A 27,428-nucleotide genomic window follows, 5' to 3' on the forward strand; every position below is an offset into this window, starting at 1 on the left:
AAGCTGGCAGCAGAAGGGAAGATTTCATTTTCAACTAGGGCGATTTTCTCAAGCATTTAGACTGACCCAGTTTAACAGGCAAACCTTTTGATGGAAACAACAGGAAAGTTGTTATTTCTCCATCAGGGCTCCTTTTCTGTTTCCTTGTCCAATTTTCACTCTTGGCTCCTGATTGAAGAGATCAGGATCCTTATCAAAGTGGTCAAGTTCTGACCTCTTATTGTGCATGAGCTGGGTGCCTTCTGCAGGCTGAGGTTCCAGCTGTGGGAGGGCAAATGCATCTAGGCAGCAGAGATGAGAGATGCCATCTACGTTTGAGTCACATGTGCCCTGCAAGCTCCCAGGAGTGATACACTGTGGTGGCTGATCAGCTGCACACCTGGCGCTGTGCCCAGCGTTGAGGGACTCACTGGCTTGTCCCTGTCTTGTTCTCCTCCCAGGGGACTGCTGCAGAACTGTGCAGCCTGGTGTGGCCCCACAGTCAGCAGCAGAGGATCTTAAGGAAGGCTTTGCGAAAGTCAGTGTTGAAAGTTGTGTAGATGATGGGGTTGAGGGCACTGTTGACGTATCCAAGCCAGGTGCTGGCACTGTAAAGCCCTGGAGGCACGTGACAGGATGGGCAGTGGGCATTGAGGATGTGAATCAAGAAGAAAGGTAGCCAGCAAACTATGAATGTCCCTGGGTTTAGAGAGAGGGAGAAAACAATCCCTGAGTTTAGAGCAGCAACTATTTGGAAACGGGGTTGCACTAGTGGCCTCTCCCTCCACTCCCTATTTCCATGATATTTCTGTATTTCACAAACACTGAAGGCCACATTTATTCCTGACACAGAGGGATTTGACTAAAGCTTGGGCTCCTTGGGACCAGCTTTGTGAATAGATGGGGCTTCAAAAGTGGTCTGATGACAGACAAAAGCAAGTGGCCACAGCTTTGAGGGAAAGCCTCAGCTGCTTTAATCAGTTAGGATGAGGGCTGCTTTAATTCCACGCTACTACTGATTTAATGGGGGGACCAGTGTATCTGGTGACCACAGCAGGTTGCAGGGACACCAGTCTCCTCGCTTTTTTACCCAGCTCATGAACTGGTTCCTCTGTGGCTCCTTACCTCAGTTTCCCCTTCTGTAATTAAATCTAATAGCTTCTGTATGTATGGAAATTTAGGATTGTTCCAGCCTTGTAATAAAAAAACAAAGGAAAAGGAAAAGCAAACGTACTGGCTGTTGCTCCCTCTAGTTGAGCTTGTTGGCTACTGATTTTAAACACAAGGTTAACAAAACATAGTAAATAACATACGTGGCTCTCAGCATTTGGGAGCATTATTCTAGATCCCTAAATGTCCCACTACTGTCTCTCCTGAGTTTGTGAAGCAGTAACAGCTGAAGCCAAGGCCCAGCTTGCATTTTTAAAAAAAAATTCAATATTGTATTAGTAGAGTCAGTGCTCCTGGAAGTCCCAAACCATCACCCCTTTCACCCCACAGGCAGAATGGTTCTCACTCACCCAGGACAATTGCCAGCATCTGTGTAGCCTTCCTCTCCCACAGCTGGATCAGCCGAGGCGGCTGCTGTGCCAGCCTCAAGCTGCCGATACTTCTACCATTGCTAAGCCTCTGTACCTCCACTGCTGGCTGCATGCTCCTTCTCCTCTTTTCCCACCTTCTCTTTTGGGTAGTCCCTGGTGCCTTGGTGAGGGATGCCTCGTGGCAGAAGCTTTGGTACCGCTGCAGGCTGAAGACAGTCAGCAACCTCCTTTTTGTAGACATCTCCTGGCCTGTGCATTTGAGCGAGAGACGGGGAGAAAACATGCCTTGGCATCTGTTTGGCAAAGCTTTTCTCTCCATGTGTTCCTGCAAAAGAGTTCCACAGAAGAACTGGAAACCATCCAAACTTCTCATTGGGCCAGAGGATGAGGGAAGCTGTATGAGTTATCACTTGCCTCTTACATTGCACCCTGTTCTCTGGACTCATCTGGGGGTGAACCAGCAGGTTTCTTTGCCTCCATCCCACCAAGGAGAAGCATAAGAACAGTAAGACCAGGAATACCTGCTCTGCTAACCTCTCATCTGTATTTTTGTGTTGGCCCCTCTCCTCTTCACATCCCCACCCTTTTAATGTAGCTTCACTGTACAAAAATGAGTAAAAGGAGTGGATATGCATGACCAGGTAATTCCTTTCAAACTACTGTGTTGGTTCCCATGGTTGCAGATAATTTCATCTAGAAAGGTCAGTGGAACAAATGTTGCATGTACCATGAGTATTTTGATCTCTGAAGTCTGTCAGATGAAGAGGGTTTTCTATTTTAAGTTAAAGCCTGTGAAGTCCTGAGAATGAAGCTTCATAGAGCAAAAATCAATAAATGAAGACATTAAAATCAATAAATTAAGAAATTACACAGACTTATGCATGGCTGAGAAAACCCCGCTCTGAAGAAATATTGAAGTAGGCTGTGCTGTTTTCTACTTGCCACTTCTAGAGGGTAGAGATACACAGGGAATATCCTCTTTCTAGAGGTCTGAAAAGGATTTAACTGGAGCTTCCGAGCCTCTAATATCATGGTGGATGAGCATGGGATAGGATGAAACCATGTCATGTCCTTCATTATGCCTTCTGTTCTGTGTTTTAACCCTTTGAGGAGAAGGGATGATGCATTCCTGTCCTTTTTGACAGCTCCTACTGGGTTCACGTGGCTCTTGCTTGGTGTGCATAACATGGTTTGGTGCTGGCGCTCTGGCTGCCCTGCTGGGTGAGGGTTTGCTTCTTTTGCCTCTGTCTGAGCATGAGGTAAATCCGGACACAGAGCAGCAGGGTCACCATGAAGGGGAGGTAGAAGGACACCAAAGAGGAGTAGATGACGAAACTAGGGTTGGATATGGAACAGACACTGGGATCCCCTGGGGAGGAGAAGACAGAGAGAGAGGAGTGGCTGAGCTGATTCGGTTTAGTACAAGGAGGCTCTGGTGTGTTGGCAAAGCAAGACAAAAGGTGGCTGGGGGCAAAGGCAGTCTAAGGAGTGCAGATTAGCCTCTGGCTTACCCAATTACCTAAGTGATGGTTAAAATTAACTCAACACAGGGCCATCTAGCATTAGCCAGCATGCATCTGCCTGCTTTTCTGGCCAACAGCTCTGTTCTCTTCTCTCCTGTCTGTTCTCATCCTTCCTCCTATTCCTTTGACAGCCTCTGTGCTGTCTAGATGCACAGTGTGCATTCGCTGGTTCTGTCTGAACCAGGCAGAGTGGGGCAGCAGAATTTCCCACTCCCATCCTTTTCCTGCCTCAAGCACTACAGAGAGATGGATGGGGAGCAGAGGCTTCTGTCTGTGACTCAGTGGGAAGTGGGAAAGAAGGCTCCTCTGCTTCTCTGCCTTCTGGGAGACTGTGTTGCCCTAGCTGAGGGAAAGGGAAAAGACCAATCTACTTCCAATGTGGAGGCTAAATTGTTTGCCCTCCTCAAGAGATTAGTTAAGAAAGCAGTGTCCTGGTTTACAATACAAGATATATATTCTATTACCATCTGAGAAGGGTGATCATCCTTATCTCTGTGGGAAGTATCTTCTGTTAATGGGCCATTGAGTGATACTGTATAACTGGCAAGATTACATCATCCCATTGGGAGATGCTCCAGCCAGGAGGACGAGCCAAGCCTTTCCTACCTAGATAAAAACTGAGGTTTACAACGCCAAAGGCAGCCTTTTTCCACTGGATTCCAGAGGAAGAACCAGGCTTTTTCCACATCATCCCTGGACCCTTTGGAGGAAAACTGCACCAACACCCTGATTGACAGGGTATCAGGTTGCATACTGACTCTGTCAGTGGTTTTTTTTTTTATTATTGCATGTATATTACTTTTCCTTTATCTCTTCTCTATTAAAAATTGTATTACTGACTTGAAGTCTCACTGGTTTTGCTTTTCAAACCAATACAAGCAGACAGCCAGCTGGGTAGGAAGGAGGTTTATAGCAAGCAATGCTAATATGCAATTCTTGCTGTTTAGAAATGTGTTCTGTATCAGAGTCAAAACTGTGCTTCTGAACCTATTGAAATCGGCAAGATGCTGATAAGTCTGGTGTGTGTGTGCTGTATGTGCTGCATGTTTTCTTCTGTGTGCTCAAAGTGATTGATTGATTGATGGGAATTTGAAGACCTGGACATCTTGATGTGCATTGATTTGGCAGTAGAGCAGGCAGGTTTACCCTTTAGAGAAACTGTCTGAGCAAATGGCAAGTTTACAGACAAGAGCACATGAAGATTTTTCTCTCCCTTCATAGAACGCTTTCCAGTTCCTTAAAATTTCCTGTAACTTAGCAAATCTACAGGACCCATGTAAAATGATCTGGCTATACACAGGGCAGCTCTACAGCCAAACCCTCCTGTGTGCTGTTGTTCAGGATATCACCTACCTGTAGTATTGAAGCCAAAGAGCAGAGGGCATGACACTGCGAACACCAGCATCCAGAGTATCACAATCATGAGAGAGACCCTCCTGCAGGAGCTCTGCCCAGTGCTGTACTGGTACTGAACTGGTTTCACCACTGCAGTGTATCTGCAGACCAAACCAGCTCTGGGAAGAGGAGATGGAGGAAGAAGGGAGGGAAAGGACCAGGTTTTTAAAAAGGGAAGTGAAAGCAGAGCAGGGAGCATGATGGTGAATGAGGTGAAGAAATAGAAGAGGAAAGTAAGAGAAAATCAGATTATGGTATCAGCAATTTGTAGAAATGGTAAGTGGGGCATTGGGGAGAGGTACAGAGCAAATCAGAGTTACTTGGCAGCAGTGCAGAGAAATGCTCAGCAGAACTCACAGTATGCAAAACTACAAGGTTTGGGCTACCAGATCGATCAAGAAACCCCAGGAAATCCCTAACCTTCAAGGCCCTGAAGTTATACAGGCACTGCACTCTCTGGAGTAACCACAAACTACTAAACTCCTTGCCTCAGCTGCCTGGTCTGGTGTTAGCCTGACAGGAGGAGGATCATCCAGGGACTTTCAGTTGCTGGGGTGCCCAAGGAGATGCAGCTCAGCAGGGCAAGGATTTGGAAGGCACAGGAGTCTCATTTTTAGGAGAGCCTGGGGGCTGTTCCTTGCAGAGAGAGCCAAACTGAAATGGGGATGCAGATTCCCATGAGGGAACACTGGACCAATGCAGCATTGAGAGCTGCCTTGCATTATTATCCTTGAACTACACACTACAAAGGTACAGCATGCAGTATTTTTCCCTTTTACCACTCCTTGGTCCCAGTAGGATCACATGTTTATTTTGTTTATTAAAGCTTCATGAGTGAGATCTCCAGAAGGAGAAACCCTCTTCAACACTCAGTGGGAATTGGATGACCAGTTGTGGTTCCTGCTTTTAAAAAGCTCAAGGATGTGGTTGACTATTTACTGGTGATGTTTTATTGCTTATGTCTTCCTGCCCTCCAGTGCAGACCTCTTCTTGCACAATGTGAGTAGAGCCACATTAACAGCAGTAGTAACAGGGACAGACCTTCAGGGGTTTGTTGTCTTGAAGATGCTGTCTGTGTTCACCCCACTTCTTTGTCTCTGCCCCACTGGGCCACAGGGCTGACCCCCATATCCATCCCCCTGGATGCTGTTGTGTCTCACCTGTCAATGCTGATGGCGCAGAGGTTCAGAATGCTGGCTGTGCACATCATTACATCCATGGTGACGAAGATATCACAACAGATACGACTAAACATCCAGACCCCTCTGGTCACCTGCACCAGCGACACAACTCTATCAAGTCTGCACCAGGTTCTGGCAAGTTGTGTGTAAGGAGCTGCTCTCCTCCAACTATCTCAGTAGCTGGAGGAGTTCATGTCCACAGTGATGGGCAGAGGGAAACTGAGGCACCTGTGTTGTGTGCAAGATAACACAGCAGTATGTCATGGAGAAGGAAACTCACTTTAATTTCAATCCTTTGTTTGCTCTTGCAGAGGGAGGCAGGGAGAAGAAACAGCAGCTATCACTTCTCTCAAGGCCTAACATGATATATTTATTTAAATTTTATATCACTGTATTTATCATTTGATTAGTGATTATGTGAGAAAATCTAAGGGCTGAAAGTCTTCCTCAGTTTAGCTGCCAGAGTGCTCTTGCAGGCAGTGAGCTGGAAAAGTGCTGCAAAGTTTTTGCATTTATGCATGAAACTGAGATCTGAGTCTGAGGTTTCACAAAAACCATATTGGAATTCTTATCTCAGTTACAGATTTTGATTATTAGATCTAAGAACTCACAGGCTACTCAGATAAAGGGGCTTGAATTGCTACCAAGCTGTTATTCTGGTTGTTTTGAAGTTTTAATCTGAAGTGTGTGGTTGTGAAAGCTCAGCCACAGCCAATCTTAGTGATGGAGAAACGTGGGTTTTGGAGCAGACATCAAGTTCTTGACAATGACCTTTTTGATTGCAAAGCATGCTCCAAGCATTGTGTGGCCCTGCTTTCCTTGGGGTTGGGATGACAGGCTGATTCCAAGGGAGGCAGTCTGCCTCAGTGCCCAACCCTTGTAGGAAATGGAAGGCAGGCTGCCTCCTTGTTCAACTGCAAATGAGCCCAGTGCTGTGCTGAACAGGGAGTAGGAGAGAAAAAAGGGGGAAGTCCATGCTTGAGAGAGCTTGGATTTTAGCCTTCAGCCCTGTAGATCCTGCTGTTTCAGCTGGATCCTGGAAAGCTATCAGAAACTGCCACTAGTTCCTGGTCTCTCTGCTTACATTTAGACAACATCTGGAATACTGCACCTGGTTTTGAGGCAACAGTAGAGGAAAAATATTGATAAACAGGAGCGAGTCCAGTGGAGAGCCACCAAAACAATCCACAGGGGATGGGGCAGCTGTGAGGACCAGCTAAAGGAGCAGGACTTTTTCAGTCTGGAAAAGAGATGGCTTTGAGGGGTGGGAGACTAACAGCTCTCTAGTGCATAGTGGGAGGTTATTGAAAAGGTTGAAGGCAAGTTACTAAGAAGATGAAACTGGGTTTTCACAGCAGTGGTGTGGTGGGATAGCAAGAGGCAACAGGAATGAGCTGGAAGAAAGGTGCAAACTGGTTATAAGGGTTACTTTTCTGACTACAGGGACAGTGGGACAATGGAGCCAGTTGCTTGGTAAGTCTGTGCAGGATCCACTCTTGGAGGTTTTCAAAACCCATTCAAAAATACCCATTGCAGACCATACTGGAGAGGGTAAGCCACAAATAAGCTTGGCTTCTCAGGCAGTGGGTCAGTCCTGTGAGTGTTGGTGCCAGGGAAGGATGCAACCCCCTTCAGGGAGAAGCACTTGTATAAATACAAAATTCTGTGAGAATTGTTTAAGAAATTTTGCGAGAATTGTTTCAGAAATAATTCTGAGAAATTAAAATGGTTTTGATAGTGGCAGCATTCCCATACACAGGCACAGAAACTTGCTGAGGTGAGCTGTATCTTTAGGGTGTTCTCTGCTGGACCCAGCTGCTACATTTCAGAAATCAGGTATTGAATAAGGCAGTCTTACATTATACCCTATGACCCTGAATTAATGCAGGGGAGGGAAATGGGAATTGGCTTGCAGAATGCAGGAGGGAACTGTGCTTTCTTCACCAGTTCTCTTGATAATGGTAGTGCTCCTCTGTTTTCTTATGAAAAAATAAGTAAAAGGGAAAAAGAAGTAAAACCAAAACCATTGAGCTTTTCTGCACAGTTAGGTGAGCTACAAGACATGCAAACTGAAGACTGTCTATCTGAGATTGGGGACCTTAATAGGTAGGTTCAGCTTCCAAAGCAACACTACACTGGTTTTACTTCAGTTTCAGATTTTGAGATCTGCTTGATCACTTAAAAATATATTTTAAAAAATGCTGGAAGCCTTTGCAGGGGAACCCAGTAAGGGATGTTTTTGCAGTTTGAGGGAAAAGGCAATGCAGTTTCTGTGTGAGTTGTAGAGTCTGAAGACTATTTCACCAAGCCAGTGGTAGATCTTCACATGAAAACCAGCTGCTGCTAACATAGCAGATGAGCAAGCTCTTAAATGAGGGAGTTTTCCAAGGCCCTGAGCACATTAAAATACTGAGCTCAAGAATGTGAACCATTAAAACTGAAGAAGGTGCTGGTGGGGATGGCTCAGAAGTGAGCCCTCTCAGGATGATCACACACAGATCACACCACCTGCATACTAGACTGTAGCTTGTGTAAGAGGATGCTTGACAGATCAAAATGTTTGGACTTAAAACCCATTCTCATTTCCACGTGCCACTTCTAAAATGGGGAGTAGCTCTGCTGGAGTTGGTGAAGTAGTTAATATTTACCTGTGGGGTATACAAACCCAGAATTTATTCCAGAATTTAACAGTGACAAGAGCCTTTTTATTGTATGCCTTGTTCAAAATGTTTAAAATTCTATTTCTGCTCTTCCTTTTACTGCTCTGCTCTAATCATCTTTGCTACAGCAACTAGAACCTGCTAGTCCGCATTTCTGGTTTTCATGTGCTGGCAGGGTGCTTCTTCTTTATCCCTCTGGTGCTTTTTGTCCAGGAATCTCAAAGGATATCCCAGGTATTAACTGAATGAATCCTCACATCTGTCTGGGTGAGGTGGATGGTCAAATATTATTCTCTTACAGCTGATAAGAGCAAAGTACAGAGAGATGAGCTGATACAATCTCTCATTACCATTCAGTGATTATGCAGCAGAAGAGCATCCAGGGTGAAATCCTGGTTATATCAAACACAATGCTAAAGATCCCTACAGACTATTCAGGTCAGGTTTTTGCCTAATCTCCCTTGATGACCAGTCTGCTTTATCTACAAAATTGTGGTGTTATAATTTGTAACTTCCAAACTCTATAGAAAGCTTCTCAGTTTATGAATGCACAATGAATTTTTTTTTTAACTTTTGCATACTCTCCTGAATTCTTAAAATAAACAACAGAACCTCCCCAATTCATATACAAATGGTGATGCCACATTGAGGAGTACATGGATGGGAAAGTAGGAAACCAATCTGCATCAGGCAATGGCAGGCATGGAAGTAGTGATGCATGTAAGCAGGCTCCCTGAAGGGTTTTGTGTTTGAGAGCTGATGCTCAGGGCTGCTGCAGGCTCCTGCACCTGTGAGATGGCTACTTGTGGGTTTGCATGGTGGGAGTACAAAGAGCACTCACGTGATCAGGACTGCTGAGCTGCTGTAACTCAGCCCTGTCCTCCCTCTGACACCAATCCAGTAGAGCTCCTGGAGCTCACAGAGCAGCTTAGGTCTCACTGCTCCCCTGTGAGAGAAGATGAGGAGAGACTGTGACTCCCACATGGTCTCAGCAGATTAGACATCAGTGAAAACCTCCTCCTGAAGCTTTCTTCCCCTTTGGAAGTAGAATTGGATGTTGTGAGAAGAGTGAGGAGAGTGTTCCCAGCTATGCTGCTCCATGTCCTCCAATTATGCAATGACTACAAGGCATGATGATGATTAATGCCCTCAAACTCCAGTGGGCAGGATACCCTGATGCTGCTGTCTTGGAAACCTTGGTGAGCTTCAGCAGCCACAGCACCAGGGATCAGTAAAGGAGAGGGCAGAAGTATTGGTGTGTCAGACCTACATGTTGGCCCCCTGAAGATTGCTAGACATACTGCTGAATAGCACTTCTGCACCAGAAGCCTCCTTAAGTCGAGATAAGGATTTTGAGGCTGTAAAATGTTCCTGAATGCTGCTCTGTCACAGCCTTCCCAAAAGACTTCTCAGAAAGAGACAGTTCTGGACTGCATGATTGATAAAATAACACATATCATGGCCACTGATGACTCTAAAAATGGAGTGTAAAGCACAAACTTCACAAGTGGCATTTAAATCTGAGGCATTCATCCACCTTAAGCTTCTCCATAAATAAGAGCCAGTTCTGAAGTCTGGTTTGGCAAACCTTCAGTAGATGAATAGGTATTCTATACGATTTTAGGGACTGAATGATTTTTTGGCAATTTCCAGGCTCATGGTGTATTGAAGCATGATGCTCTTTCTGCTTCACTGATGGCATTGCTGATCCATAAACAGCAGCAAATTTTGAAAAAACTTTGGGGTGTTTTGGGCTGTTTTTTAAATCTTAGTTTTGCTGGAGTCCTACAGCCCAGTTCTTTAGGAAGTACTGTGCAATGCCAGGATTGGTAGTTCAGGTTTAGGTTGTGTATGAATTCTTTTCTCTGTTGTTTGGATGACTCTTGCATCAGATGCTTTGATTATCCAAGCTTCACAGAAATAAGTCTTGAATGGTTCTACAAACACAACTAGGAAATGGACCTACTGCTGTCCTCACAAATCATGACCAAGGCATTGCATGGGGCAGAGGCTGCTCCACAGACGTGCCTCAGTCCCACCCTGTCCACAGCAAGAGTGAGTGCCAAGTATTTTCACAAAGCATAATGTGATTTCATTAAGGATTGCAATGCACTCGAGCTGACAGACTATTCCAGTTTGAAATAAAACCTAACTTTTAATGATATTTTTTAGTTGCAATCAAACTGAAGAGTCGAATTCTATCTTGCTGGGATAGCTTCCTGCACATACACACTTATTCCTTTTTTTTTTTAATCATTCCATGTAGCACACCCAAGCAGTACACAGTCTGTAGGACAGCTCCAGGGCTGTTTCACACAGATCAGTCTAAATGTTGCTGCTGCCTTCCTTAGGAACATGACCACGCATGCAGTGGTATGGCTAAATTCTGCTAATCATTCCTGAGAAGTACTCACCTCCAGGTACACCATCCATGGCATCACCAAAATAGCCACCAGCAAATCTGCCACTGCCAGGCTCACCACAAGGTAGTTGGTTGTGCTTTGCAAGGTACATTCCCTCAGCACAGCCAAGCAGACCAGCACGTTCCCAAAGACGATGGCCAGAATCAAGATGCAGTAGCAAAGGGCGTAGTAGGCGTGTAAATGGGGAAGCTCAGGCTCTGTGGTGCTGTTTACCCCACAGGGAATGGGGTCTGCTGCATTAGGATGGATGCTGCCTCTGGTGTAGCGTGCCATGGGGCTGCCACTGCAAAGAGAAAGAAAGAGAGGACTGAAAATCAGAGCTCTGCAATAACTGTGGAGAACAGTACCCCCTTTGGGTACTGGTATGATTTTTATACTTTCCTTATGAATTGTCCTTCAAGCCAACCAGAGAGGTCTTTTTTCTGCTCATATATGGGCAGAGTTTTGCTTAAAGACTCGCTTGGCCTGTTCTGTTTTTCACTGAGTCTAAACCAAGGGAAGAATGCAAGATTTCACTTCCTGTGTGCATGTGAAAGGTGGATCTTAACAACCAATACAGCAGTTTGGAAAGTGGGAAATGGTTTTGAGATGCACCAAAGTCACACCACAGTACAAGTCAGCTGGGCAAGAGTGCAGCCTGAAAGACAATAATTTGAAATTATGAGGAAAACTCAACACAGTTACCCAAACATACTAGTGTTTGGCCGAAATTTTGAACTTATATCTTTTCTTCTGGGAAGTATCCTCTTCCTTCTCTCATCAAAAAATATTTTCAATAACTTCACACACCCAAGTGCTTGGCAGCCTGGCAGAACCTCTTGATCCCTGGCTGCCTGGCAGCAAGCACCACTTCCAGAATTCCTCCTTTTGTGCAGCATGTCCCAAGCCCTGCCTGCCTTGTATAAAAGGTTGATTGCTGGTGCTGTTCCCATTCCATCTGTACTGTGCTCTGTGTTTTCCATGCCTGGCCAGAAGATGTGCCTCCTGTGCTGAAAAGCAAACCAGCTTGATGTTTGGGATGAAATAATGGAAAGATGCTTGCAGGATGCTCTGCATTTCTTTTTCTTACAATAGATTCAAGTTTGTTCTCAGTAACCTACCCTTCCTTGATTTAAGAGGAGGACTGTTTCTCAGAAATATGAAAGCTGCTGTACCAAGGTTGTTCCACGACATTTAATGGCTTGTATCTTTTTTTTATTTTATTTTGCTACTGCTCCTGTTGCTGAACTCATTATCAGTATGACAGGCATGAAAAGCAAGAATAAAACACTGCAATACCAGTGGTATAAATATTACTAGGTTTCACTTCACCCCTCGAACAGCAGCATCTGTGATGCACAGCTGCTGCACAGCTACACTCCTGGAAGATTAGCTGCCAAATAGGTATAAATTGCTCCAGTCCCTTGGGATATACTTATCCTTTAAACTGGTGCCAAACTCCCCTGATGCTTTGTAGCTGGGAGAGGACAAGGATTGAATGAGATGGAAACTGAACTTTCCCCCTGTCCTGTGAACACAGATCCCTCAGAACAGGGGTGAAGCAATCTCTTATGGTTTGTGCTTGTCTCCTCTATCTTTCTTCTGCCTGACCCTGACAGGGTTAGGGTCAGGAAGAAGAAAAGCTTAAAGAAGTTAAGCTTTCCACTTATCATGAAGTTCTCTTGTAGCATGAGTGCTGCTGCTGAGTCCAGGACTGTTCACAAAACAGATGAGCTGCAGCCACCCAAATACAGGATTCGTTTTTTTGTGTCCCTTGCACAGACACAGTTCTCATTCTGGGAATTCTGTACTGTCTGGAGCCAGGAAAGGCTGGTTCTGTAGTGCTGGATAAAGTAGCTGCCTAGGTGATAAGCAACAACAGGGAACGAACAAAACATCGCCCATAATATATATAACCAGAAGGCGCAAGACATCCCAATACACAGTCTGGCTGTCAGTTTCCTGTCTTGTCTTCTGTTTCTTATATCCTATTTTCTACTCTCATCCCGAAGTCAGTCATCCCCACCAAGATCCCTGCCAGCCCTGCCAGGTCCCTCATCCCTGGACTGTCCTCCATCCCCCCCAGTCCTGCTCACTCCACACCTGGCCAGGGTGTTGACAATCCGGGCACGTACCAGTCTACCTGGATACCCTCACAGAGGGGTGGCAGGACACCCACCACCCTGGGTAATGGGGTGACAAACTGCCATGGGGACAAGGGTCGCAGCCGTGAGGAAGAGCAGAGAGGAAGGCCAGGAGGGGAAAAGGTACGCTCTTCCCGTGGGTCTCCACTTCGGAGGGGCCCCCGGGTGCCGGTGCCGGCCCGCATGGTAGGTCCAGGTGCGGGGAAGGGTTCGGGGCCCGAGCGCAAGGTCCAGGTGTGGCGGCGGCTTTGAATTTGCCTCCAGCTGCGGGTGCTGCTCCACTGTTCCTGCTGTTCCCGCACCCGAGGGGCAGCGGGAGCTGCGCCGCTCCCCGGGGTACCCCGAGCCCCGGCTGCCTTGTGCCCCGGCGATGCCGTGGGGGGCCAGAGGGCTGATGAAAACCGGGCACGGAGGGAGGCGGGTGGCTGCGCGAGAAGGGACTGCCGGCACCAGGCGGGAGGGGAGCGGGAGGCAGTAATCAGGACTTACCCCCGGCCGGTCGGGCCCTGCCGCCGCCGAGCAGAGCTGGGTCCCGGTCCTGGTCCCCGGTCTCACTGACTCCCGGCCGACCCGCCCCCTTCTGCCGCCTTCCCGGCGCGGAGCCGCGGGGCGGGATCGGGCTGGCCACCTCCTCCCGCCCGCCTCCTGCCCCGGGGCCCCGCTGTACCCGGCGAAGGGCAGAGGGGCTGGGGCTGCGCTCCCCGTGCCCTCCTCAAGTGCCCGAGAGGTTGCCCTTCTGCTAAAAGGGGTGCGGCGGTAGGTGTTTGGGCGAATCTTGGCGTCGGGGTCTGCAGCAAGGGCGTGCTTTGCTGAGGGCTGGACCTGCTTTGGCTGGGAGGCGAAGCGGGGAGCTGGGAGTCCGGGGCGCCGGTGCTGTGGCCGAGCAGACAGAAGGTTGTTACTTAAAAAATACCAAACAAAACAACAACAAATAAAAAATAAACATGTTATAAGTGTTTGATACACACACTGACTCTGAGCCAATTGTACATCAAGCAGTGGAATTTATTAAGCAAGCAGTAACAAGCAAAAGCAGCGCTGGGCGGCCGGGAGTTAGCAACGGCGCGCACTTTCCTCTCTCAGTCCTTTGGGTTTTATACCCCTTGTTTCTGGTGTACGTGTCCCTTTTGCAATCGTGTCTGCGCTGGCACTGCCTGTTGATAGGGGTCGTACTTTGCTCTCCGGTGGTCGTTGGAATGAAGAAGACTCCTCTTCCCGGCAGAACCTCTGCCTTATCAGTAGATCCTTTATACACGTTGAACAATGGATACTTAAGTATGGTTAATTAACTCAGCTCAAACTAATCAAGACATTCTTGTGGACTACGGGTGCATGACTTGTGCCCTCTCAGATCTGGTTCTATTCTTTGTTATTTTATTGAACTCTTGGTAGTCCTTCAATTTTAATGAACAATTTTTATGTTGTTTTTATTACAATCCCTCCTTTTCTTCTTTCATAATTTGTTCATTAAATCTTTTTAATTCCTGATAGCTCAATGCAAGCTCTTTTTCCACCTCCTCATCATTTAAGATGTGCTCGTATTTAGCTTTAATTAACATCAGGTGAGCAGCTTCTAATCGCCCTTTTACAATTTCTATGACCTTATTAAAGATGCAGGGTCCGAAAGTTAATCCGAACACCAGAAATAACAAAGGACCTGCAATCGTAGATAGCAGAGTAGTAAGCCAGGGAGAACTGTTGAACCAAGTTTCATACCAGGACTGTTGAGCTTCTCTTTCTCGCTTTCTTTGCTTTAGCCTTTCTCTCAGTTTAGCCATTGTATCTCTAACAAGCCCGGTATGATCTGCATAAATGCAACATTCTTCTTTAAGTGCCGCGCACAATCCTCCTTGCTGAAGGAAGATTAAATCTAGCCCCCTTCGGTTTTGTAATACTACCTCAGATAAAGATCGAACAGATTTTTCTAAGGCTGTGATTGATTCTTCTATTCTAGCTAAATCTTCATCTACTGCTATCCTTAATGTATTAAACTCTGTTGTTTGTCTCACTAGGGAAGCTATTCCTGTACCAGCTCCCGCAGTTCCTACCAACATAAGTGTGGCCACAGTAAGGGCTGTAAAGGGTTCTCTTTTTTGTAAATGATGTTCTGGGGTATTTGGGGCTTGATATACATATTCCTCTGGATGGTATATAATTTTGGGGACTCTTTTGCCACTGGGTTAGGACCGACACCCACTAGGTCTTTTGGGGCTATTTCTTTCTTTATTAGTATTAATCCTTCTCTGTCTGTGCCAGGTTCCCAAAACCGAATTCACCAGATTTTCCCAATATTCCACCCTGGATCCTGTGGATTGGTTATGTTAAGGTAAATCATCCAACAGGTATTTCGATTTCCCCCTTGCACTGTGCCATCATATCCATGTTTGGGTATTTGACATCCAGGTGGTCCTCACCTGACTCTAAGGTATCTGTCTTGGCCTGCCCCCGGTTCCCAATCAGAGGCAATAGTTTCGCATCCCCAATATGCACAATAGTAATGTCCAGGCCAATTGCAATAACCCCGTCCTGGATTTGAGCTTGGGCACATATAAAAGGCCTTAGATTGTACTTGTCTTTTGTATGTGTTATCAGTCCCTGCTCGAATAATTGAGCTCAAATGTGTTTGGAAGCTTGGGGCTGCAGTCGTAATTGTTGAGTTTATAACTATCGAGTCTTCTATTTGTATCAAAGACCATTTGAAAGGTTGATGCTTGTTCGCATAAGCATCTACTTGGCTGATTTGTATATATATTACAGCTAAAATTCCCATAACCTGCCAAGAAGGGTGTGGTCCTGGTGGATTTTTATTTTCAATTCCTTTGTGTCTTAATGTGAAATTTTTATTTTTGCACCCCCCCCCTCTGGGTCTATGAGTGATTTCTGGGATTTAAAATCCTTGAGGCAGTTCTCGGAACATTTCTGAATTGTTCCAGTCTGTGGGTTCTCTCCTCCACCTTTTCTTATCCCTCTGCCTCACTCGCCAACTCGGTTGCTTCGAGCCGCGAGGGGAACCATCTTCTCAGCAGCAAGGATATTCTTCAGGAGGGCCATGTCGTTTTTGTTGCCTCTTTTTATAAGATTCCCAGTTCTTATCCTTCACTTGCGGTGAAGAACACCAGACCCCAGGTACTGCTTTTCTACAATTTCCCTTAATGATTTTAGCTATGAAAGGAACTGGTTCATTAGGATGGAAGCAATAATTTTCTGGCCTTGCCCTCCCTTGTGAATACCCTTCCCCTTCACGTAAAATCCTTTTAGTAAGCTCCCGTTCTAGTTGATAGCAATTCTTACAAACACTGCTAGGTGGACTTCCTCTCTAACAATGGACCCACCACCGTTCTTGGCAAATTTTACAAACAAAACATACAAATGGATAACAACCACAATCCTTGTTCGAGCAATATATCTTGAAATATCCAGTTATCAAGTAGTTACACTTAATTTCGCTGTCTCATTGTACCCGAACTACCTTCACAGTGTTCAAGTCCGTTTTAGGGTGACTCTAAGGTCTCCTGGAGCGCTGGTTACTTTCCAGGGTTCCTCAGAGGAGGGCTGTATAGGTCTTTTTATCCTGCTTGCATGAGTCCAGCCTTTTTCCGCGGTTCTGGTGGCAGTTTCTGTAGTGAGTAACACAACATAGGGACCTTCCCAAGTTGGAGTTAACGTATTTTCTTTCCATGTTTTAACTAAAACCTTATCACCCACTTTTATATTGTGAATCGCTAAGTCAAGAGGAAGTCTTTGTACCAATAATCCAGCTTTTCTGAGTTTATCACGAGCTTGTGTCAGCTGTATTATGTAATGATTAATTTGTTGATTACTTATCTCGGGATGATCCGCTGGGGCATCCATATTATACGGCATTCCATAAAGCATTTCAAAGGGGGAAATCCCTACATCAGTCCGGGGTTGAGTGCGTATATTTAGCAAAGCTAAAGGTTAACATCTTACCCAAGATAATTGTGTTTCATACATCAGCTTGGTTAGTTGTTTCTTTATTTCTCCATTTATTCTTTCTACTTTCCCCGAACTCTGTGGATGCCAAGGAGTGTGATACTTCCATTTTGTCCCCAGGGCTGAAACAATTTCTTTAGCGATTTTAGATGTAAAATGTGCCCCCCTGTCTGAATCTATCACCTCTATTAACCCATATCGAGGGATGATATCTTCTAGCAAAATTTTCACCACTGCTTGTGTAGTTGCTCTAGAGGTAGGAAAAGCTTCTACAAAATGGGTTAAATGGTCAATTATCACTAACAAATGTTTGTATCTCCCTACCTTAGGCAAATCAGTAAAGTCAATTTGAATGTGTGAAAAAGGTCTGTACGCTAAATCCCTTCCCCCAGCTTCCCGTTGTCTCCACTGCTTCTTATTCACCTTTTGACAGGTTAAACATCGTTGTGTGACCTGTTTGGCTAAGTTATACATCCCAATACAGACATATTTAATAGCAAAATGATCTATCAAGGCTTGTGTACCCCAGTGAGTTTTGGAGTGGATGGCTTCCAAAATTCTTCGGGCTACCGGTTTTGGAAGAACTTCGCGACCGTCTGGCAATTCTCGTTTATTTCCTTTCTTCACTACCCCCATTTCATTCAATTTCTGTTGTTCTCTCTCAGTGAATGTGAGTATTTGAATTGGCCTGTGATAATAACAATGCGTCTTAGTGGGGTTCAAACAGACACATTCTATCTTATCTATTTTGGAATCTTCCCAGCAAAGCATACAAGGTAATTTGTTTAAATCTTTTTCACAAAAGGAGCAATTTCTCTTAACTCCTGCAGCCTTTTCTTTTAATACCCTGAGGGCTGCGGCCTTTGCTTCGTGATCTGCTAGGTTATTTCCCCTCACTCGATTGTTTACTCCAGTCTGGTGCCCTTTTACATGGACCACAGCTATTTCAGTGGGCCACCTTAGAGCCTGTAAAACCTTCCTTACTAAATCTTCATGAATTAATCCTTTTCCCTGGGAATTAATTAAACCTCTCTCTTCCCAAATTTTTCCAAAGGTATGCACCACCCCATAAACATATTTTGAGTCTGTAAAGATTGTTCCTGCTTTTCCTCTCAATAATTTCAATGCTCGCCATACAGCATACAATTCACAAGCCTGCGCTGACCACACACAATTTAGTGGTCCTGATTCTATTACCTCTAGGGTCTTTCCATTAATTACTGCATAACCAGATTTTCTCCTTCCTTCAACTACTCGGGAAGACCCATCCGCAAACAGTTTTTCCCCATATTCTAATTCTTCCTCTTCTAGGTCTGGTCTGATTTTTGTTTGTTCTTCTATTACCCTTAAACAATCATGCTTTAAGTTTTCACTCGGTTCCCCATATAAAAATTGGGCGGGATTTTGGAGAGAGGTAGTCTCTAAGCTCAATTTAGGAGAAGATATAAGGATCCCTTCATATTTTAAAAGCCGAGCATCAGTTATCCATTTGTCTGCTTTCTGTTGGAGGAACCCCCTTATGTTGTGAGGAGACAAAACATGCAATTCTCCCCCGAAAGTGATTTTTACAGCTTCTTCTACTAACAGAGCAGCAGCCACTATCGACTGCAAACATGTTGGCCAATCCCTTGATACCGGATCTAGTAATTTAGATAGGTAGGCCACAGGCTTTTTACTACCAGCCCAATCCTGGGCTAACACCCCATATGCTGTTCCTTCCGTTGTGTTTACAAAGAGATAAAAAGGCCTTTTTAAATCTGGGAGGCTTAATACAGGTGCATTTACCAACTCTGTCTTGAGAATTTGTAATTTGTCTTCATCTAACTGATTCCACTTAAGTAAACCAGTCTTGTTTAATTTTTCATATAAAAATTTTACTTTCCCACTAAACCCCTCAATCCATTGTCTACAATATCCAAATAATCCCAGTAATTGCCTCACCTCTCGTTTTGTTTGTGGCCTTGGCATAGATAAGATCCCTTTTATCCTATCCGGATCTAGTAATTTTCATTCCTTGCTTCAGCCTGTATCCCAGGTATTTTACTTCTTCTTCTACAAATTGGAGTTTAGATTTTGATACCTTCAGTCCTTTTAAACTAAGGATGTTCAACAGCTTTATGCTCTCTTGCCTTACCACCCATTCTTCCTTGCCAGCAATCAACAAGTCATTCACATATTGAATCAACACGGCCCCTTCTCCTAACTTATAATCACTTAGTAATTGTTCAAGTGCTTGGCCAAACAAATTGGGGGACTCGGTAAATCCTTGAGGAAGAACCTTCCAGCGAAGCTGCTGTTTTCTATGAGTATCTGGGTCTTCCCACTCAAATGCAAAATAATCCCTACAATTCTCTTTCAAGGGGCAGGCCCAAAAAGCATCTTTTAAATCTATTACACTATACCATTGATTATCAGGTCCTAATTGGCTCAACAGGGTGTAAGGGTTTGCTACTACGGGAAATCATTCCACGGTTCTTTTATTAATTTCCCATAAATCATGTACTAACCGGTATTTCCCATCAGGGTTCTTAACAGGGAGAATGGGTGTATTAAAAGGGGACATGCAGGGTTCCAACAATCCTTGTTTTAGAAGTCTTTCAACTTCGGGTTTTATCCCCATTTTCCCTTCATCTGAAATTGGATATTGCTTAATCTTTACTGGAATGTCAGGGTCTTTCAATGTCACTTCAAACGGTTCTATCTCCAATCGACCCACAGTGTCGGGGGTATACCAAACTTCTCGGTTTATTTCCTGTTCATCCTCTACTCGCAATGGACATAATTTTACTGTTAATCGTTTATTTTCTATACTAATTTCAATTCCTAATTCTACCATAAGATCTCTTCCTAAAAGATTGTAATCAGCTTCAGGTACCAACAGGAGGGTTCCTAAACCCAATTTTGAGCTGCTTTCAAAAGCTACATCTTTAATCACAGGCACACTAAAAGGTTCTCCCTTCGCTCCCACAACTTGGATTCTTTCTTTTGATATTTTACATCCTAAAGGGAGGCTTTGTACTGTGGACCTTTCTGCTCCAGTGTCAATTAAAAACTCTATTTCCTGTTGCTGGGGACCTACTTTCAGCTTTACCAGGGGCTCTGATCTTTCTCAGGTCCCCAGCAAATAGAGCCCCTGACCCCCCTAATCTTCCTTAAATTCTTTCTCATCTGCAATCCTTTTCTGACAATCTCTCCGAAAATGCCCTCTCTTTCCACAATAATAAGTCCCCTGGGTACCCTCCTTTTCTCTAGGCACATTTCTGGTTCTAGGAGGGCCCGCCTTCGAGGGGAATCAACTAGTTGTTACCCGTTGCCCCTCACATACTACTGCCATCATTACTTTAGCCTGCTTCCTGTGTCCTTCTTCCTCCCTCCGGACATACACCTTCTGCGCTTCCCGCAACAATTCGTCTAAACTACGACCATGCCAATCTTCAATTTTCTCTAACTTTTTCCTGATGTCAGGCCAAGATTTTGCTACAAATTGAGTTTTTAATAACACTTGACCTTCTGGAGTATCAGGGTTCACCCCGGAATATAGTTGCAATGACCTTCGGAGCCTCTCTATCCATTCAGTAGGGTCCTCATCTTTCTTTTGGCTTTCACAGAAGGCTTTATTTACACTTTGTCCCCGAGGGACAGATTCCCGGATTCCTTGGATTAGGATAGTTCTTAAGTCTGCCATATGGGCTCAGTGCTGTGGATTTTGCTTATCCCAGTTGGGGCATTGCAATGGCCACTTCACATCAGCTTGGGGACCTGCCTGGTGGTCCCTGTCCCACACCCTCATTCCCGCTGTTCTGATCATTCTCCTTTCCTCAGAAGAGAACAAAATTCTTATGATAGACTGCATTTCATCCCACATATATATATTGGGACCCAAAAATTGATCAACCCTTTCCGCCACCCCAAGGGGATCTTCTAGCAAATGTCCCATCTCCTTCTTGAATTCTCTAACATCTCCAGAATTAAGGGGCACTTCTAAATAGCCTATGCCCAGTATTTGGGCAGGCTGCCCCTGTTGTCCAGCATTTGGATTAGGGATCATCCCCAGGCCCACTTATCTTAATGGATACAGGGTTGGACCTTCTCTATCCCTCCTAGACTGGCTGCGAGTGATCCTTCGGTTATCTTCGGATCTTAAGTCGTCGTTCCCCAATTCTTGTTTCCCGGATTCTTCTTCATGATCTGACTCTAGGACTTGTGCCTGGGGAGGTGGGGGAACTGGGAGAGGAGGAGATATGTATGGGGGGGGGGGAGCAGTCGGGACCTCCTCGGATCGTTTAGATTTCTTTTTCCCTCCCCAGGTGTTTAGGGCAAACAATCTAGTCCTAGTTTCTCCCACTATCCAAAGGGCAGCATATTCACTTTCTTCCAGGCAAAAAGGTTCTTTAGAGTTTACAAAAATATTTAATGCCTGGCAAATCCAATCTTTGGAACTTCCGAATACTGGCTAAAACAGATTATCTCCACGGATCTGTTTCACTCCCCACACCTCCATACAATAATGTATCATTTTGACCTTATCCTTCCCTTTCCTAGTAGGATAATAATTCCAATATTTAATCATCATCATCCCTAACGGACTGTCAGGGGGTATCTGGGGGAGCTTTACTGGGGTCCCCTTACCCATGGGATCAGAGGGCTTGCTTTTCCCCTGTCCCATCTTCCAGAACACCAACAAACACTCACACACACCTTTCCCTCTTTTTGTGGCCCAGTCCCTCGCGGGATTTGGGAACCGCACTACTCAGAGGTCCGCACTCACTTCGCCCACACTGGGCGTCTCATTTGCTGTGTCCTGGGATACCCAACCCCAACCGAGCGGATTCCCAAATATACTTACGCTTCCTGCGTCTTTGCCTGGGGCTTCGTGCACAAAGATTATGGGGTTACCGGTTTTCCTTTGCTTGTTACTAATTTAAGGTTCGTCGGTAAGGGTCCAGGAGGGTGGACGCAGCACCAAGGCCGCTAAAAGCGGGGCGCCTCCCTGGTGGAGGTCTCCCACCGGGTTGCCCTTATCTGAGTCACGGCACCAATTTGTTACAAGTGTTTGATACACACACTGACTCTGAGCCAATTGTACATCAAGCAGTGGAATTTATTAAGCAAGCAGTAACAAGCAAAAGCAGCGCTGGGCGGCCGGGAGTTAGCACTCCACTTTCCTCTCTCAGTCCTTTGGGTTTTATACCCCTTGTTTCTGGTATACGTGTCCCTTTTGCAATCGTGTCTGCGCTGGCGCTGCCTGTTGATAGGGGTCGTACTTTGCTCTCCGGTGGTCGTTGGAATGAAGAAGACTCCTCTTCCCGGCAGAACCTCTGCCTTATCAGTAGATCCTTTTTACACGTTGAACAATGGATACTTAAGTATGGTTAATTAACTCAGCTCAAACTAATCAAGACATTCTTGTGGACTACGGGTGCATGACTTGTGCCCTCTCAGATCTGGTTCTATTCTTTGTTATTTTATTGAACTCTTGGTAGTCCTTCAATTTTAATGAACAATTTTTATGTTGTTTTTATTACAAACAAAAACAAACAAACAAAAAAAAACCCAAAACCCCCAAACAAACAAACCAGTTGAAAAAAAAATTCAAAGTAGAGATGATTTTAGGGGAGGTTTAAAAAAAATAAATAAATTGCCTTAAACCTGAGATGAAGGAGTGCCGGTAAAGGTGGAGTAACCTGGAAAGGAGGTTAATATTGGGAAGCGTTCTTCTCCAGGGACCACTGCCAGTAGGCACAGCACTAATGGCACTGCTACAAAACCTGCCACGTCTCTTCGATGTGGCTTCCCTTGAGGTCTGAGATCAAGACTCTGAGGCACAGTTCTCAGACTGTAATCACTGGGGTACGCAGGATGCCAGTGGATCAATCTTCTGTCTCTCTGGCACAGCAAATGGGGGTTGCAGGGGGGTTGTCAGAAGGGTGCAGGAAGCTCAGCAGCAGGGCTGAGGTTTGCCTTTGCTGCCTGTATGACTTGTGGCCCAAAGTGCCCGTCCTCTTCATGTACCGCACAGATTGGGGTGGCCACAGGCTGTCTTGTATGTGAACAAGGAAAAGAGGAGATCCTGTGGAGAGCAGAGTTTATCTACCTATTTTTAAGAATTTACTTCAGAAATATGTTTTAGGACTTGGGCTGCCTGGATCACCTCTCCCGCCTGCAACTTTGCAGGCTAATCTCTTTGTGGGTGAGAGTGGTAGGAAGGAAAGCTGCTGTAGAAAGCCCTCACGCCCATCAGGTGTGAAGACTGAGAGTAACAACTTTAGCCTGGACAAGGATGGTGAAAGTGTCCCTACAGGATTTGATGGGAGTAATCAGCACCTCTGCCTTTAACCGAGGCTGTGACTGCCTCGTAGCAGCTCGGAGAATGGCACTGGAGGAATGTGAAGAGTCGCTGCCCAGTCCCGAGGGCAACATATTCACACGTGTCCTGCTGGAGGGTATAGCTGCTAGGCTATGAGACCAAATGACCCGTGAAGGGCTCTCCAGCTCCTTCGTTCCCTCGGGAGCCCCCAAACGGTGTGACATGGACTACATTTACCATACTTACATTAGATTTGTACAGTCGAACTTCTGCCGTCACCTGAACCATACTGCTCACTTTTGGATAAATGCACTCTCTGAACGTGCCTGGGGCAGTCAAGGAAGGGGGAAAGTCCTCCCGCCCATGTCCAGCAGAGGCTTTTTAGCTGTGATCTTAGAAAGAGTCCAATACACCCCCACTTGTGTGGCTACAGCCAGAGGGGAAAATGCACACGGGGATGCTTGTCCTGACTAGTGAGAGCTGTGCGAGTCCACAGGGTGCAGATGCCTTGGGCAGCATGACTCCTCACGGGGGGGGGGGGGGGGGGCTGGCAGAAAGATGGAGGCATTTTCACTTCCTTTTAGCAGTTTTTAAATGCACTTTTTTGGTGGGCAATTCCTGAAGGACTGTGACTGGCATGGTGCTCACACTGCTCTAGGGTGATGGAGCCACAAGGCACGAAGGCAAGAGGCTTTTCTGCTGTCAGCTGTTCGATGTAGCAGCTGTTATAAATGAGAAACAAAGTCTCGATATTTAGCAAAATTTAAGTTGCTTTATTTGATATAGACGGAGCAAGCAGCGCTGGGGAACGTGAGGGGTCACCGCCCACTCCACGCTCCGTCGAACCTTGGTTTGAAGCTCCTTTTTATAGTATGGTTTTCCTTGTAGTCTCCAGACAGTTTGTCATCTGGTCTTGGTAGAGAAGGAACAGTAGACCTGGGGGGGAGTCTTGTCTTAACAGATAAGTTGCAATTGATTACACCAAGGCAGGAAATGTGGTATTGTAAAATCTTTCAGGCTGCAATTGATTATACAAAGGCAGGAAATCTGATTTTGCAATATCTTTCAGGCTGTGGGAAACCCGGGTTTTACAAATTGGTATCAGATACAATTTACTAAAAAAACCACTATATTCATAATAGGGGAAATCAAACAAAATTATTTAATCATATATATTTTTTTTCTGTCTAATGTCCATGCTTCATTTCAGACCTGAGTATTCTGGTTTATACAAACCCCACTACTTTTATGATTGACACAAATCTTTTCTCAATTATCACACAGCTAACCACAGATGAATAAAGACGCTGCCTGGCCTCCTTGAAGATAGGGGAGATGCAGCACAGGGAATGCACTGCTATAACCGCAAAACCACCATTGTTTCGCTTCACATTTTTAACTTCCAGTGCTGAAACCTTCCCTTTGCTTTGCCTTGTGTGTCGGTGGTTCCCCTGGTTGTGTCTCCCTTGAAACTTGTTTCTTGCTTTTAATTATTTTTATCTCAATTCTTAGTATTACTCTGACTCTAGGAAAAAAATAATTAGACTCACAGAATCATAGACTTGTTTGGGTTGGAGAGACCTTAAAACTCATCTAGTTTCAATCTGGCCTTGAACACTTCCAGGGAGGGGGTCATCCATAGCTTTTTTGGGCAACCTGTTCCAGTGCCTCACCACCCTTACAATATCTTCCTAATATATAATCTAAACCTACCCTCTTTCAGTGTAAAGACATTCCTCCTTGTCCTGTCACTATGTGACTGTGTAAAAAGTCTGTCTCTGTCTTTTTTGTATGCCCCTTTAGGCACTGGAAAGCTTCTATAGGGTGTTCATGGAAGCCTCTCTTGTCCAAATGTAGTTCTCAAAAAAAAACTGGTTGTAAATGCTTCTGCTCTATTGAAGCTTGTTATACTAAGCACTCCCTCCCCATATCCTTCCTGGAATGGCTCCCTTCACACCCCCTTGTCTGGTTTTCCCAAGACTGGAAACTCTTTGGGGAAGGGACTTAATGACTTCCTTGTGTTTGCTTTGCAGAAGAGGTCTTGTGAAGCAAGATAATAATCCGTATGATCATTTAATTTAGAATACATTGCACTGCAGACAGAGGCAAGGCTGAATTAAACTTGCATAAGCAATTTAGATTGTGATATTTGCAGTGGGTTTTATTAACAGTACAACTTCTGTAATAGAGTGGTTAGTGCAATATCACTCTCATAAAATCCTCTCATTCTTCCTACCCCAAAATCAAGTGTATATTTGTGTGGTGTATATTTGCCCTTGTTAAACACTGGACACGTTGCAGGCCTTGGTTATCACAACATGGCAGAAAAACAGGTCTGTAGTAAGTTGTTAGAACCTCAGAATGAAAGAAGATACAAACAGGTTTCATTGCTCAAACTCTTGGTTCTTCCAGTCCTTCACAGGCTTTCTGTCCCATGCAGAAAGGGGAGAGGTGCCATAGTTCCCAAACTTGGTTCATTCCCAGCCTGTTTCTTTGCCTTCATGTCCAACACCAGCTCCTTAATTCTTCTTTTCAGTCCTATGTGTCCTCTAACTCTTTGGTAAAAATTTCAAATAGCTTGGATAAATGTTAACGTTCCCTCTTAATATCCACCCCACCTTCTTGCCCATCAGTCCTGATGTTGCCCCATGCTTCTCTCCAGCCTGTGCACGTGTTTCTTCCTTTGGTTTCCAGCCACAGTCTCAGCATCCTGTCCAGTTCCCAAACTTATTTGTCCTTCCCTACTGCTGCTGATGCCCAAGCTCCTCACTTTTCACTTAGCCATCTCTGGGTTGCTATGCCCTCCACTTCTGCAGCTTAAAGGATTGTTTGCAAATGGTATTTATCGTGCTTTCACACCACAGTTGCTGTCACTACAGCCAATATTTGAGGTGCAGTGTCTAAAATGTGCCACTTAGGTGCAATAAATCTTCCATCCTGCTTCCTGCAAGCCAGGGTGCCCTTGTGAGAGTATTGTTAAATACTCTTTATCTATGGGGTTTTTCAATACCTGACTGCATCAAGCTCTAATTTATGGCCACAAAGACCTCATGGCTGACCCTGTTTGGAGCAGGATGCTGGACTAGACACCTGCTGAGGACTCTTCCTAAGATGACTTATCCTACACTGACGTGAAAATAACCTTGCCTGCTGGATGTGAAGTAAACAGAACTTTTCTGGCTGGCACAACCTCCAAACTTCCAAAAAAAACTTTAATTCATACCCATACCATCTAAGCAGGATATGCCTGCTTGGCATATCAATAGCTTTACTTTTTTTACAAAACTCACCTGTTTACACAGTGGTGGTCAAAATGGAGCTGAGTCAGCTTCAGGATTATCTATGCACAGCAGCTTGCAGAATCATCACAGTCTCCTCAGAGAAGCTACCACAGCTCATGTCAGGTAAGATTCACGTGAGATTCAGATCCTGCTGATATTGATTCCCTCTACCCAGCCTTTACCTTCCCTGTCCCCTCTTCCAGCAGTGTGGAAAAAGGTGGCAAAAAGGGAATTTTTGCCATGCAAATCACATCTGCAATAGATTTTATACAGGAAAACATTCTGACTCCAAGGGTGGGTGGTAACATAATAACTCTCTCATCTGCTGGTTAGGTATTAGACTGGGAAGTTCAGGTCTAAGTCCTTCTGCTTTACCTCAGGCATAATCTGGTGTACAGGAGCTCTCTCTATTTGGCAGAATTGTGACTTCAAGCATTGTATCCCATAAAGCAGGCTGATTGGATAAATCCAGCATCCTGCCAAATTCCTCTTTAAAATTACTGTTTTGATCCTGTTTTACTTTAAATAATTTTTTGGTCATGTTAGAACACAAGTTTTGCAGGTTGTCACCAGAAGGATGGATCTTGTTGTTGTTTTCTTCTGCACCAGTATCGGATGATTGGTGCTAGAGGATCATACTGCCGTACCTCACCTTGTGGTGTCTCCTCACAATCTTTACAGTGCACCATGCATAAGGGGCTCATCTGGGTGAAGCAGTATCAGAAGACAGGAGAGGAAAAATATCCATGTGAGAAAAAGGGCATCAATTTTCAAAAGTGTCGTTATGCTTTTCAGAGTAACCCACTCCTATTTTCATGCCAAGAAACCATGGAGCAGCAGGGCTGTCATTGCCTCTGTCCATCCTTCCTTCCCCAGAAAATGATCCTGTCTGCTCTGTGCAGAACTGTGCTGCTGTGGCACTCGCCATGCCCTCCTGTGAGGCACAGCCCTTCAGTAGCTGGAGTTGTAAAGTCATTCATCAAAGTGGCCCTAAATCTCAGAGAGGCTGGTTCAGCACCTGCCACACACACCTCTGGGAGCAGGGAGGGGGGTGTTGTTTT

At 45.2% G+C, this 27,428-nt stretch overlaps 1 protein-coding gene across 1 annotated transcript; it reads right to left on the reverse strand.

Annotated features, from left to right (window-relative positions):
• Positions 1–481: 481 nt before the first annotated feature.
• Positions 482–10,975, reverse strand: DRD3 (dopamine receptor D3). Its single transcript, XM_062512648.1, has 6 exons — positions 10,694–10,975; positions 5,599–5,711; positions 4,397–4,539; positions 2,693–2,889; positions 1,500–1,845; positions 482–678 (listed from the first exon to the last, which is right to left on the reverse strand). Exons 1-6 carry the CDS (start codon positions 10,973–10,975, stop codon positions 482–484), a joined length of 1,278 nt encoding a protein of 425 aa, XP_062368632.1.
• Positions 10,976–27,428: the final 16,453 nt, after the last annotated feature.

Source organism: Cinclus cinclus, chromosome 2 (assembly GCF_963662255.1).
Source record: "Cinclus cinclus chromosome 2, bCinCin1.1, whole genome shotgun sequence".
Classification (NCBI taxonomy): domain Eukaryota; kingdom Metazoa; phylum Chordata; class Aves; order Passeriformes; family Cinclidae; genus Cinclus; species Cinclus cinclus.

Bases quoted from the DNA above. Each gene is read 5' to 3' on its own strand.
- DRD3 (XM_062512648.1), bottom strand. From the start codon at position 10,975: ATGGCACGCTACACCAGAGGCAGCATCCATCCTAATGCAGCAGACCCC. The intron at 4,540-5,598 runs GTGAGACACAAC...TTTGGTCTGCAG, and splicing joins TGCGCCATCAGCATTGACAG to ATACACTGCAGTGGTGAAAC. The intron at 1,846-2,692 runs GCAAGAGCCACG...ACTCTTTTGCAG, and splicing joins AACCATGTTATGCACACCAA to GAACACATGGAGAGAAAAGC.